Consider the following 9,570-nt stretch of genomic DNA (forward strand, 5'->3'; position numbering starts at 1 on the left):
GATGAATTTGAGATTTTCATTTGTTGTCATTTGTAATCATCAAAATTAAACGAAATAAACATTTGAAATATATGAGTTTGTATGTAATGTATGAATATAATATACAAGTTTCACTTTTTAAATGGAATTACTGAAATCAGTCTACTTTTTCATGATATTCTAATTTTATGACCAGCACCTGTATAGAGGCATTAATCCCTTTATTAGATTAAATCTTAACATCTTACTTTTTGTACCTACGTGTCTCACTGTTCTGCTGAAACCGCTTAAAGGAAAACATAAATTCATGTTTTGAACTCAGTTATGTTAGTCACTTGACACAGCGAGGCAGCCAAAAAGAGCACGTACAGTAATGTAAGGTGTGTTTATTGTCTCTTAGTGTTTTATTCAACTATTCTAACTTACTGTTGTCCTCTCAAACCCACTCTTTAGCTCTCTGTATCTGATTTAAAAATCTGTGATAATTTGTTGCAGTTTCAGCCTTCAGGTTTCAGAAGTAAATGTTTCAGCAGGTTTCTTCAGGCTCTTTTCTTGTTCTGCTTTAATTTGAGGACCTTTTTTTTTTCTTGTTGTTGATGAATCCGTGACAGTTTGTATCCCGTCTCCTTCCAGTCGGGTCGCCGTCATGAAGATGCTGCCGTCCCTGTGCTTGCTTGTGGTTCTGGTCCCAGCTAATTCTGCTCACAAAAGTTCACCTGGTACGTGCACATTAAATCAGATCTACTGGGAGATGCCATAAAAATCAACAAATTCGTTAGCTTTGCAGTCTCTTTTTATGTTTTTATTTTACCTCTCACTGTGACATCCAACCTCAGCTTCAGGAGGAACAATGTGTCCCGGCCGTGGAACTCTGGACCAGCTCTTTACCCTCACTAGGGTCCTCAAGGTCCCGAGCTCTGTGAGTTTGGGATTTTAGGTCCGTTGTTACGGGCCGTTCAGTCCCTAAACAAACGGTGTGAGAGTCTGGATCACGTTGCTGACAGTAAGTCGGACCTCTGTTGTCACAGACTCTGTTCATGACTTTTAGGGACAGAATTTCTAGGGGTAGAGAGGGTTCCGGTTCGGTGGCATCAGGAGTCCGTCTCTGCTATTTGCAGAAGATGTGGTTCTGTTGGTGTCATCCTGCTGTGAGCTCCAGCTCTCACTGGATCGTTCACAGCCGGGATGAGGATCAGCACTTCCAAATCTCAGGACATGGTCCTCCGTCGGAAGAGGGCAGACTGCAAGTGGAGGAGTTAAAGTATCTCAGGGTTTTGTTCATGAGTGAGGGAAGAACGGAGCATGAGATCGACAGACGGATCTGTGCAGCTTCTCTGTACCAGTCCGTTGTGGTGACGAGGGAGCTGTTCCTACCCTCACCTACGATCACAAACTCTGGTTAGTGACCGAAGGAGCGCGATCTTGGACACAGGAGGTCGAGACTCTGCAGTGTAGCTTGGCTCTCCTCTAGAGACAGGGTGAGAAGTTCAGTTTTCTGGGAAAGACTCAGAGTCGACTCATTGAGAGAAGCCAGTTGAGGTGTTCCAGGCATGTCCAACTGTGAGGAGACCCCGGGTAAGACCCAGGACACACTGGAGACACTATGTGTCTCAGCTTGTCTGGGACCACCTTGGAATCCTCCTGGAAGAGCTGGAAGAGCTGTGGAGAGTGATGTCTGGGGCTCCCTGCTCAAGCTGCTGCCTCTGAAACAAGCTGCAGATCATGGATGGATGAATGGATGAATGTTGTTCTAATCTGCTTATTCTTGTATCATTTTAAACAAGGACTCCTCTGTACAAATGACTATGTCAACAACGTGAGCTGCAGCTGGAACGGGTCCTGGCCGGGTTCTGTGGAGGACTGTTGGATTTCTGGAACGAAGATTAGTTTTAAAGGACCTAAATTTATCACGTAAGCTACGAGAGCTCTCGTTCTTTTTATTTCCTGAAAAAAAAATATTAAAATCAGAGATTGTGTGCATTTGATCCAGTAGTTAATTAGTTATTTGAGAGGTGAAAAAAGAAGGAAACAGGTGATTGAACCCGAGACGATACTTTCAAATTTGTCTTTTATTAATCATATTTCTTTTGTAGCCAGAGCTGTAAGATGAAACAACACAGAAGTTCTCCTCCAGGCTGCAGCTTTGTCTTTGAAGGAACAGTAAGTCCCAAACATTTGTCAGCAGGCTGATTTTTGTTCTGTTCAATTTTTTGTCTTCCTAAAAATGTTTTTAATTGTGTCCGTGCAGCAATTCTCTGGTTCTGAACAGATGCCAGTCATCAACATGAAGTGTAATGGCACATTGATACATAACATCACAAACTACAGGCCAGCCAGTCACAGTGAGTTATTATTATAATTATGATGCTTTTGTTTTATAATAATATTTCCCAGTATTATAAATTGATTTCATTATAAACTATCTTTGTGTGTTTGTCTGCAGTTAAAATGCATCCTCCGGCCGCTCCTCGTGTCAACATCACCGTCAATGACACCCTGATATCGTGGAGTCTGCGGGAACCCGTCTCCTATTTTTTTAGATCTAAATTTGATTTCCAAGTTCAGGTCAAACAGACCAGCCAGACGTGGACGGTGAGCACAAATCGTCATCGCACCAAGATCTCGTTATCATCGCTCGTAGTTACCACTTTCGCTGAACTTAAAAATACAAAATCACGAGGTGGACGAGCTTTTGTTGCACATTTTGTCGCGAAAATATTCAATTTAATTGAACTGAATAATGTTAATGATCCCTGAATGGAAAAATCTTTTGTGCAGAATCGTATGAAGAAACAAAAAGAGAAAATAGTAATTAACATTTCTATATTTAAAGCTATTTCTGTAGGCTGAAGTAACCGGCAATCTTTGTTAAAGAGGTCATGCAGTGGCTGTGCAGTGTTACACATTAAGTTTAGTAACATGCACAAGATTCTTTTTTTCTTTTTTTGCCCACAATCTAGCAGTCTATAGCACAGAGTCTCACAGAGTCGGCCTATTTAGGCCCCTTGTTTACACACAAAGACGGCAGTCGGCAATCTGTCTACAGATTTCGGTGCAGTCGGTGTTTTTAGGAAACACTAAAAACACGTTGCATGCTTTTTTTTTTAAATTTCTCATTCTTTATCTCTCTGAGACAAAAAATGATGACGAAACTGAAAACAAGATCAAGTCATGTTTAAGAGAGCCCAACTTCTTGGGGCATAACAGGGAAAAAAAACAAAGCTGTGCAGCTATTCTGCATCCCTTTCTGTGTTTACCACAGCTTCCACCTGCTCTGAGACTGTTGTCCTCTTGTGCAGGCGTCGTACGTCCTACCTGGTAGCGAGAGTGTCGATGTGCCGTTCCTTTGTCTCGATGCAGCTCTGACTGCTGATTAATCCTAATATTGATTCGGTAGAAGAGCCCCTCAAATCACAAAACACGCAACTTCTTCATCTAAAAACTAAAGGATCAAAGAGCCTGCTCTGGCCTTTATTGTTATACCACCTGTGTGTTTTATTTCTCGTCCTGTCTTTTGTCCAGAAGAATATCCTGTCACCCAAAACTATCGCAACAATCTCTGCCAGGAAAGTGGGGGGGAGTAGTTTATACTCCATCTAAAGCCTAAAGAAATCTCTTCTGTCTTGATCCTGTTCAAAAGCTACAGAGCTGTTTATGGAGCTGATGGGACTCTGGGTTGTACTGGAAGTCAGAGGTTTACAGAGTAAAGAGAAAGGAGGAGAGTACGGTCCCCTGAGCAGCTCCTGTCCAGCTGACCGTTCTTTTCAAATTTGCGATCATCTACACTTAATGGTGCTGAAAGCACCAAAGAAATCGTACAAACTAATCCACACAGGACTGCCTTCTCTGGAAGCAGGCTCGCTAAAGTACTGTAATGGCAAAATTTACTATAGGGTAACACCTGTTGTTTATAAGTCCTGATAATGTTATGACTTCTGTTCCAAGTTCCATGGGTTCTCACAGAATGAACTTGTTTATAGAAGTGATGTTGAATTTTCTCCTCATGGGAACCAGACTGACTTACCTTTCCCTAACTCCTCCTTCTGGTCCAGTATTTCAATATCTTTAATAAAAGCACCTGTGTTGAGTTGGGGGACCAGAGCTTTGATTCGGAGCTTCCCTGTTCAGACCTGGGACTCTGATATTGATTGTTCATTGTCTTTAATGCTCTCTATATTCTGTGCACATTATATAAACAAACCTGCTTGAGTGATTTCAGATAACAGTGCCTGGAAATTCATTTATTGCTGCCACAACAGTACGTAGAAGATTTAATCTTCAACTCTGTACCCCAAGGGGGGACGCAGACTCCGAAGGATCTACTTTCTCACACAGGGCCAAGAACAGATTCTCCAGGACTTTCCTGACATGGGGCATTGGAGCAATGGGTCTATAGTTGTTAAGAGCAGATAGATGAACTTTTTAAGGTACTGGAATAAAGGCAGGACTCCATCCACGTCTCTGGATCTTCTGACTCAGGCAACTGGTCCGTAGACTTTAACATCCATGGGGAGGACACCGTCTGAGCCTGCAGCCTTTTTCTGGTTCAGTAGGTTGTGAGTCTATGACCAAAGTGTAACATAAGACCTTAAAGGTGTGTCAGGAAATTCGTGGGTGCTGGGAGGAGGCTAAGAAGCAGTACGCATCTCTGCATTTACCTACGTAAAGAAAGAAATCAGCATCTCGTGTTTGCGGTTGTTGGGTAGTTGCAGGTGTTGTAGCTAAAGTTGTTCAACTCAGAGGGCGTGTTTGTCGCCTGGCAACAACATTGGTCCCTTTCACTTCCGGGCCTTTAATCAGTCTTGATGATAAATGTAAACACGACAGCTGATCCCTGCTTGCTGTGAAGATGCTCCCTCGTTTTAAAAGCTTTGCTGAATTATCTTTCTTCTGTCACCAGGAGGCCATGAGTTTTCAAACACTGGATCAGAAGCTGGTGATACCTGTTTGGACGCTACAGGGCGCCTTGCAGGTCAGAGTGAGAGTCAAGCCCTCTGACAGAGAAAATTGCCACTGGAGCAACTGGAGTCCGACAACGTCCTGGGACGAAGCGTCAGACAAGTTGGAAACATCAACTAAACGAGGTAGAAAGAACTTTATTATTTATTAACTGGTTTAAGTGACAACTCTGCTTTCAGAGTGTTTCAGGGTCTTCATATAAAAAGCAAATAAATAATAATAAATAAAAAAAATCTTTCATCTTTGTTAGTTCTAACAAGGTTGTAGCCATCTTTCTGGCACAAATCACCCCCAACGCTTGTTCTTCTGACCGTTCTTCCACCTCTCTCTCCAGGCTCTCTTCCACCTGCTCCCCACTCTCCCAACAAATCACAGTGTCACCTGCAAACGTCGTAGCCCCGCATTAAACGTGCTGCTCTTGTGTGTTTCAGCCTGGTGGATGGATCAGACCTCACTGATGGTGACGGGGGTCTTTCTCACTTTGTGTGTCGTCTTTGCTGTTATGACTTTTTACAAGACCTGCAAGAACCGCAAGTGAGTAGAGTGTGTACAGATTTCTTCTCTTGGAACGTTGTGTAAAACTGTAAATAAAAACCGAATGCAATGGTTTGCAAATCTCATAAACCTATATTTAATTCACAAAAGAATTTTATGGCTGGAGCACTTCTCCAAACAGTTGGGACAGGAGGAGCATTTTGCAACAAATGAGTTTAATTAGCAGTATGTCAGGAAGAGGACTTTCAGAATAAAGTTCCTCAACAGGAAAATTGGGAAGACTTTGAATAACAGATACAGTTCATAAAATCATCAAAAGATTTCAAGAATCTGGAGAAATCTCTGAGCTGAAAGTCAATATTTGATGCTCATGATCTCAGGGGGGCTCTGCATTAAAATCAGCTCTGATTCTGTTCTGGACATCATGGACTCAGGAAAACTTCCACACATCACTGTCTGTAAACACAGTTCACCCTGACATCCACTAATGCTGCTTAAAGCCAGAAGTGAACACCATCCATAAACACCACCATCTTCTGTAAACCAAAGCTCGTGTAAATGGACTGAGGCAAAGTGGAAAACTGATCTGATCTGATCTGTGGTCTGTAGAATAAAATATGGTTTTATAAGATCTCCGTCTCGTTTTTATGTTGGAAACTTAATTCCTCATTTGTTTTTGTTTTTTCAGGCTTCTCAAAAAGAAACCAGTACCCAACCCCTCTAAGTATTTAGAAAACATCCACGGTGGAAATCTGAAGGTAAATATTAGAGTTTTCCTCTGTTCACCACTGAATGTAACATTTAACTCAATGCTTCAGTTTGCAGGTGTTACTCTAAAGTTAACAAATTTACTGAACAAGCTGCTGTTGTGTGTTTTTTAACCACTCTGAAGTGTCAGATTAGTCATTCAAGGCTGGATCTGAATCTGTTTTGTGTTTTCATTTTGTTCTTTTGGAGAGCTGGTCGTCAAGATCTGAGTTTGTCTTCGTCCCGCCGTGCGACCACATCTCCCCAGTGGAGGTCTGCGAGGACTGGGGAGGGCTGGTCCCCTCCTCATCCCCGTCCTCCAGCTCCACCAGCGCCCTGCTGTATTCCCACGACTACCCCCCCTCCGCCTCGGACTCCAGCGGGGTGGCCTACAACTCCTCCTCTCTGTCCACCTTCTCCAACATGGGCTACTTCATGTCCAGCTCCTCCGGCGGCTCGGCCCGAACCGAACCGCACCCGGCCTACTTCACCTACAACGACCCTTTCGCCGCCCTGCCTCAGCCCCCCCAGCGCCACGCGCCCTCCTCTGCTCCGGACTACGAGAGTCTGAAGAGGGAGCCAGAGAGTCCAGACTCGGGCTTTGGCCTCATGGAGGAACAAGAAGAGGATCGGAGTGAACACAGTTCTGCCTTTCTCATCCTTCCTCTACATTTCAATCCTCGCACGTGTCCCCCTTCCTCCTCCTCTCCTCCTCCTCCTCCTCCTCTTGCTGTAGCTCAGATTTCCGCTGACAGACAGCAGCTGGATGTGCCCGAGTCTGCTGCTGCCGCCGCCATGTCCAGGTCCTCCTCCATGCCCATAGAGCCCTTCAAATCGGACTATTTGACGCTCAAAGAGCTGCAGACAACATTCAGCAACAAATCCATCTGACAGCAGAGTTTAGTGAAGCTGCTTGAGCAACCTGACAGAGGCAATAACTCAGTCAGTTATTGATGTTGTCCCTAATGCATATTCTGACATTCTGCGTAATGTTGTTTTTAAGGTTGGACTAAAAAGGCTGCAACTCCATCACTTCTCAACATGAAACGATCTTGGTCTAAAACTGTGCGAGGAAAACTATGAGTTCCCTGTTTACTGTAAAGTCGTTTAACTCTGGTGGTTCAATCCGACCAGAAAAGAGGATAACACGTAACTGACAGCTTAAAAGAACAACAACAAAAAAATTAACCTTATATGAAGTTGCGATTTAAAAAACTACTGCTTGAACGGCTGCTCGTTCAACAGATTAATGTTCGGAGGAGAAACTCGTGCAAGAGATATCAGTGAAATATTTGTACATATGTATATATATATATATATAAAAAAGGCAGCTTTACAGTTAACCTTTACCAAGTTACATCATCTAAGTTCTCCTGCAACAAAAAAAAAAAAAAACGCTAAATACAACAGTGGTGATTGAGCATTAGTGAGTAGAAAAGCTTGTCCTGCTTTGGCTTTGGGTTTGTTCTGTGGAAACGTCATGAATAAATATCTCACTGCAACCTGCTGGAAGTAGCTCCTCAAACGACTTCGTGGTCCGTTTTGACCACGCTGCCCAGCTGACGGCCAATTTTAGCAGCGCTATGCTAAAAAATGGAAGAACCAACTCCAGGCTGCAAAACTTGAGTGGTTTTAGTCTGTAAATTGTGCGTTGTACGGTTGTTCACGAAGACTTATGGTTCTGAGCAAACGAAAAGTAGTGTTTCATTCACACACCTTCACGTTAGTAGCCCGTTTCTGCTGGAAGTGCTATGGCTAGCTGCTGTTGCTGGATTGGAGTCTGAAAACGGCAGCAGTGCGCTTTAGTCTTGGCTTGACTCGGACTAGCCGTTCACTCATCAATTTGGTCAGACTTTAGGTTTTGTTTCTGTAGAACGGAGCTCATTCTGGCTCGTGGGTTTCTATCTCGTCGTGTCACTATCAGATACAAACCCTCCTTCAAGCATGTTTTAAACCACGTTCTACTGTTTGTGAACTCGGCGTATCTCCTCTCAGCCAATGAAAACAGGGAGTAGCCCGGTGGCTTTAGGTTCTACAGAGATAAGCTACAAGTGCTCAGTAAGCGACTGGTTTCACTTCACGTCACAACGCTTCGGCGGTACACATTCTGTACTTGCGCAGAAGAATCTGGGATTTCGAAAGTGGCGAAACACGACTCCAGGCGAGCTTTGATTATGTAAATGCCACTAAAATTCACACGCAGTCGCTACAGAATTGAGTCATGCGAGGTTGTGGAGCGCGGCGCCTTGTCACCGACGCCGTATGAAAGCACGTCTCCGGAACCATTTGGGCGTCAAACGCGTTTGTTGTCATTCACACCAGGAGAAGCAGCAGGCCTGGCGTGTGTGTAGATGTGACGTCCTTCTGTCTGCCTTCTGATCTCCGTTTGCTGACATTTAAAGTATTGTGTAACAAATCTGCAGCTGGTCCCCTTTTCAGACTGCAAACAGCAAAAATTCAGGGGGGGAAAAGGGATATTCTAGCATTATAAATCGACAAGGTAAATGATAAATGTTGTCTCTCTTGGTTGTTTTATGTTTTTGTTTGTTTTTCGCCGCATTGACATCTGTACAGAGACCAAACGAAATGAAAGCTCTGCTGGAAATGGGTCACCCTTGTGACTTCCTGTGTCGTTGTGGAATGAGGGCTGAGGGGTGGGCATGTGTGTGTGTGTACGCTCATTTGAATAAGAGTGTGGGAGACAAAGCGTGATGTGTGTGTGTGTGTGTCTACATGTCCTGTCAGGTGGTCCTGGTGGTGAATGTGTGAGTGAGAGCTCGTATTAAAGTGTGGTTTGACATTTAAATCTGACACAACCAGCGACATCCGCTCACCTCGCAGATGTTTTTACAATATTTAGCCATGTCAGTAGGAAAACGCTCGGCATGTTGTTGTTTTCAGCTGCCTTTTTGACAGCGTGCCTCAGATTACAGAGGAGCAGTCTGATAAAATACGCCGTAAAGTAGCTGAACGACTCATCGGGTTGTTTGCTTCGACTAATCGTCTAATTTCTCCAATTAAAATGGGCAAAATCAGACTTTTTTCAGCCCAGATATCACAGGTTTTTAGTCACTTTTATTAGTTTCTATCCATCTTATTTAGTGGGATTGAAAGAAAGCTGCTAGTTTGAATCAAGTGCAGTTATCAGCTGCTGTTTAAGGTGAAAGGGCGACATTGTCTTATTATCAAAATATCTCATGAACCAGTGAACAGATATTAATGAAACTCTCAGGACGTGATAACTGGATGTACAGGTGCTGGTCATAAAATTAGAATATCATGAAAAAGTAGATTGATTTCAGTAATTCCATTTAAAAAGTGAAACTTGTATATTATATTCATACATTACATACAAACTCATATATTTCAAATGTTTATTTCGTTTAATTT

General features: G+C 43.2%; 1 protein-coding gene across 2 annotated transcripts in view; it reads left to right on the top strand.

The window, feature by feature from the left end:
* il2rb (interleukin 2 receptor, beta) overlaps positions 1–8,789 on the top strand; it is an 11,213-nt gene extending 2,424 nt beyond the window's left edge. Inside the window, exons 2-10 of one of the 2 annotated variants that reach the window (XM_037978852.1) lie at positions 591–698; positions 1,764–1,890; positions 2,073–2,139; positions 2,228–2,321; positions 2,423–2,571; positions 4,880–5,063; positions 5,370–5,472; positions 6,122–6,191; positions 6,391–8,789. In XM_037978852.1, coding sequence (XP_037834780.1) covers positions 626–698; positions 1,764–1,890; positions 2,073–2,139; positions 2,228–2,321; positions 2,423–2,571; positions 4,880–5,063; positions 5,370–5,472; positions 6,122–6,191; positions 6,391–7,071 — 1,548 coding nt within the window. In that variant the 5' untranslated portion in view covers positions 591–625 and the 3' untranslated portion in view covers positions 7,072–8,789. The remainder of the gene's footprint in view (positions 1–590; positions 699–1,763; positions 1,891–2,072; positions 2,140–2,227; positions 2,322–2,422; positions 2,572–4,879; positions 5,064–5,369; positions 5,473–6,121; positions 6,192–6,390) is intronic. The other variant, XM_017416559.3, reaches the window with a different exon arrangement.
* Positions 8,790–9,570: the final 781 nt, after the last annotated feature.

The sequence above is a fragment of the Kryptolebias marmoratus genome, linkage group LG12, assembly GCF_001649575.2.
Source record: "Kryptolebias marmoratus isolate JLee-2015 linkage group LG12, ASM164957v2, whole genome shotgun sequence".
NCBI lineage: Eukaryota > Metazoa > Chordata > Actinopteri > Cyprinodontiformes > Rivulidae > Kryptolebias > Kryptolebias marmoratus.